Genomic DNA, 2,910 nt, shown 5'->3' on the forward strand with positions numbered 1-2,910 from the left:
TTAAAAAAAAAAAAAAAAAAAAAAAAAAAGGAAAGAATAGAAAAGAGGGACAGAGTAAGAAGAAAAAAAAGTTTCCATGATTCATAGAAGAGAGCCCTTTTGGGGATAGAGGGAAGAGTGTGGGGAGGGGGGGAGGAGGGGAGAGAAGAGGTGCAGACATCAGTGGTATTCCTCACTGTGAGAGGAGGGTAATCTGGAGAGTGAAAAAGAAAAATGAAGGGAAAAAAAAAAAAAGCCCAAGCCCACCCACCGAAGCCTTCACCCTACAACCAACCCCCCGGCACATCTGCAGTTTTGGTGCATTACGCATCTCTACCCCATTTTCCCAACGCGATCTAAATGCTGCTCTCGCTCGGATCGACCTTCTCCACCGCTTCCTATTGGTATCGATCTTATATATATATAGATGCACGCATATATCCATATATATATAAACACAAGCAGTCTGAACGAGCCTGGATCGTGTATGTGTGCGTGCGTGTGTGTGAGTGTGTCTGTGTGAGCGTGCGGATGTGCGCGGCGCTGCCAGTGCCGGTGGTGGCGGTGCCCGGCGGCGGTGCCCGGCCCGGCCAGGCCCGCGTTGCCCGTCGCAGCCCCCGGCCCGCCCGTGGTGCCCCTCACTGCACGCTGGTCTGCAGTCCGTGGTGAGGGGGCGGTGTGTCGGAGTTGACGGTGCCGACCTGGGAGTAGACATCGTCGGGGGTCTGCTGCTGGATCCCCGGGGGGGTCATCCGTTTCTCTTTCTGCCTCCGATTGCAAAACCAAACCCTGACCACCTCCTTCTCCAGCTGCAGGCTGTCCGCTAGGTTCGTAATCTCCTGGGCGGAGGGCTTGGGGCATTTCAGAAAGTGGCTCTCCAAGGCCCCCTTGACACTCACCTCGATGGAGGTCCGCTTCTTTCTCTTCCTGCCCTGGGCGGCGATCTTGTCGATGCTGGTGGGGCTGCCCGTGGAGGAGTCGGCTTCCTCCAGCCACTTGTTCAACAAAGGCTTCAGCTTGCACATGTTCTTGAAGCTAAGCTGCAGGGCCTCGAAACGGCAGATGGTGGTCTGCGAGAAGACGTTGCCGTAGAGGGTGCCCAGCGCCAGCCCTACGTCGGCCTGGGTGAAGCCCAGTTTAATCCGCCGCTGTTTGAACTGCTTGGCGAACTGCTCCAGGTCATCGGAGGTCGGCGTGTCCTCGTCCGAGTGCGGGTCGTGGCTATTAACACCGCCGTGGTGCGGCGGATGGTGCCCGGGGTGCTGGTGGTGGTGGTGGTGATGGTGCCCGGGGTGCTCGCCTAGCTCCGGCGTTTCGCCGCGCACCAGCCCCGGGTGCACCAGGCTCTGCCCGCCGGGGGGGGGGCTCAGCATGCCGTTCACCGTGAAGCCCCCGGGCTGCGAGTAGAGGAGCGACTGCTGCTGCTGCTGCCCGCCGGCCATTGAGGGCAGGTGGGCGGCCGCCGCCGCCCCCCAGGCCGCCGGGTGCCCCTGGTGCGGGGGGCCCAGGTGGGGCGGTCGGTGGTGCAGCGCCGCGCCCGAGTGCAGGTCGTCGCGCCCGCCGCTGCCCTTGACGTCGGGCGGCGGCGGCGGCTGCTGGGGGCTGCCCGTCATGCCCACGGGGCTGCCGGACCAGGGCGAGCCCGCTTCGGCGGCGGCTGCGGCGGCGGCGGCGGCAGCGGCGGCGGCGTGGGGCAGGGCTGTCACCCACTGGTGGGCATGGCTCAGCATATGGCCGCCGTTGCTGGCGGCCATGGCGCCTGGCATGAAGTCGCTCTGGACCATCTTGGCCGCCGGGTCGCCGCGGTAGCCTCCCGCCACCGAGGTAACGGCCACGCTGCCCGGCTGCATGCCACCGCCTCCGCCGCCGCCGCCGCCGCCTGAGTCCGCGTGGACGATGGAGCCGGCCGCCAGGATGCCGTTGCCGGGGAGGTAGGGGTTAGAGGTGGCCGCGGCCATCCCGCGCCCACTGCCCGCCGCTCGCCCCCGCCGCGCCGCCGCGCCGCCGCCGGCTGCCGGGCGCCCGCCGCGAGCGCCCTTGCCCGGCGCTGCCGGGGCCGCTGCCGGGGCCGCCGCCCGCGCCGCCGCCGCCTTCCCAGCCTCGCCGGGGCGCCGGGGCGCGGGGTTCACCTGCTAGCGCTCCGCGGCGCGCTGTCCTCCGCCCGTCCGCCGGCCGTCCTGCCTCGGCTCCCCGGAGCGCTCTTTACAGTCGCCGGCTCTCGCTTCGCCTTTTTTTTTAAAAAATCGCTTTTCTTTTTCTCTCTTTCTTTCTCTCTTTCTTTCTTTTTTCCTTTTTTTTTTCCAAAAAAAGGAGAAATATTTAGCTGTATATATATTTTTCCTCCGCCGCCTTCTCGCCCGAGTTCGCTGCTTACAGGGAGGAAACCAAACAAAGGCTAAAAAGCGAAAAAGATGGGGGGGGGAGTGTCAAAAATCCCCCGTGCTTTCTCCCGTCCGCTACCCTAGGAGTACATCTCCACCTCTCAGCCTTCTCCTCTCAGAGTGAAACTTTTCCTTTTCTTCTTCCTTTAAGGCTTTGTGTGTGGATATATTTTCCTTTTTCTGTCTCTCTCTCTCTCCTCGGCTCCTCGATCTCCTTTTGCTCTTTTATTTGCAAGTTTTGTTGGTGTCCTAAGAAAACTTCCTGTGATGATGATGGTGGTGATGGTGGTGATGATGCATTTCTCAAAGTTGTGCTGTTGCTGGAGCACTTTGTCCCCTTTGAAACAAGAGTCCTGTCGGAGCCTTCTTGCTAGAGTCACGCTCTGGATAAGACATTTTTTTTCTCTCTACCTTTCCTTTAGGCCGTTGGAAAACGAAAAAAAAAAAAAAAAAAAGAAGAAGAAGTAAAAGAAAAAAATTAAAAAGCTGAAATTTCTCGTTACCTCGCGAATTGTTTCTCTCCCTCTCCTGCTCGCTCTCTCGCTTGGTT

The 2,910-nt window shown here is 60.3% G+C and overlaps 1 protein-coding gene across 1 annotated transcript; it reads right to left on the reverse strand.

The window, feature by feature from the left end:
• Positions 1 to 617: 617 nt before the first annotated feature.
• On the reverse strand, positions 618 to 1,937 carry POU3F3 (POU class 3 homeobox 3). Its single transcript, XM_054386392.1, has one exon. The coding sequence runs from the start codon at positions 1,935 to 1,937 to the stop codon at positions 618 to 620; it is 1,320 nt and encodes a 439-aa protein (XP_054242367.1).
• Between the last annotated feature and the right edge of the window lie 973 nt (positions 1,938 to 2,910).

Source organism: Indicator indicator, chromosome 1 (genome assembly GCF_027791375.1).
Source record: "Indicator indicator isolate 239-I01 chromosome 1, UM_Iind_1.1, whole genome shotgun sequence".
NCBI lineage: Eukaryota > Metazoa > Chordata > Aves > Piciformes > Indicatoridae > Indicator > Indicator indicator.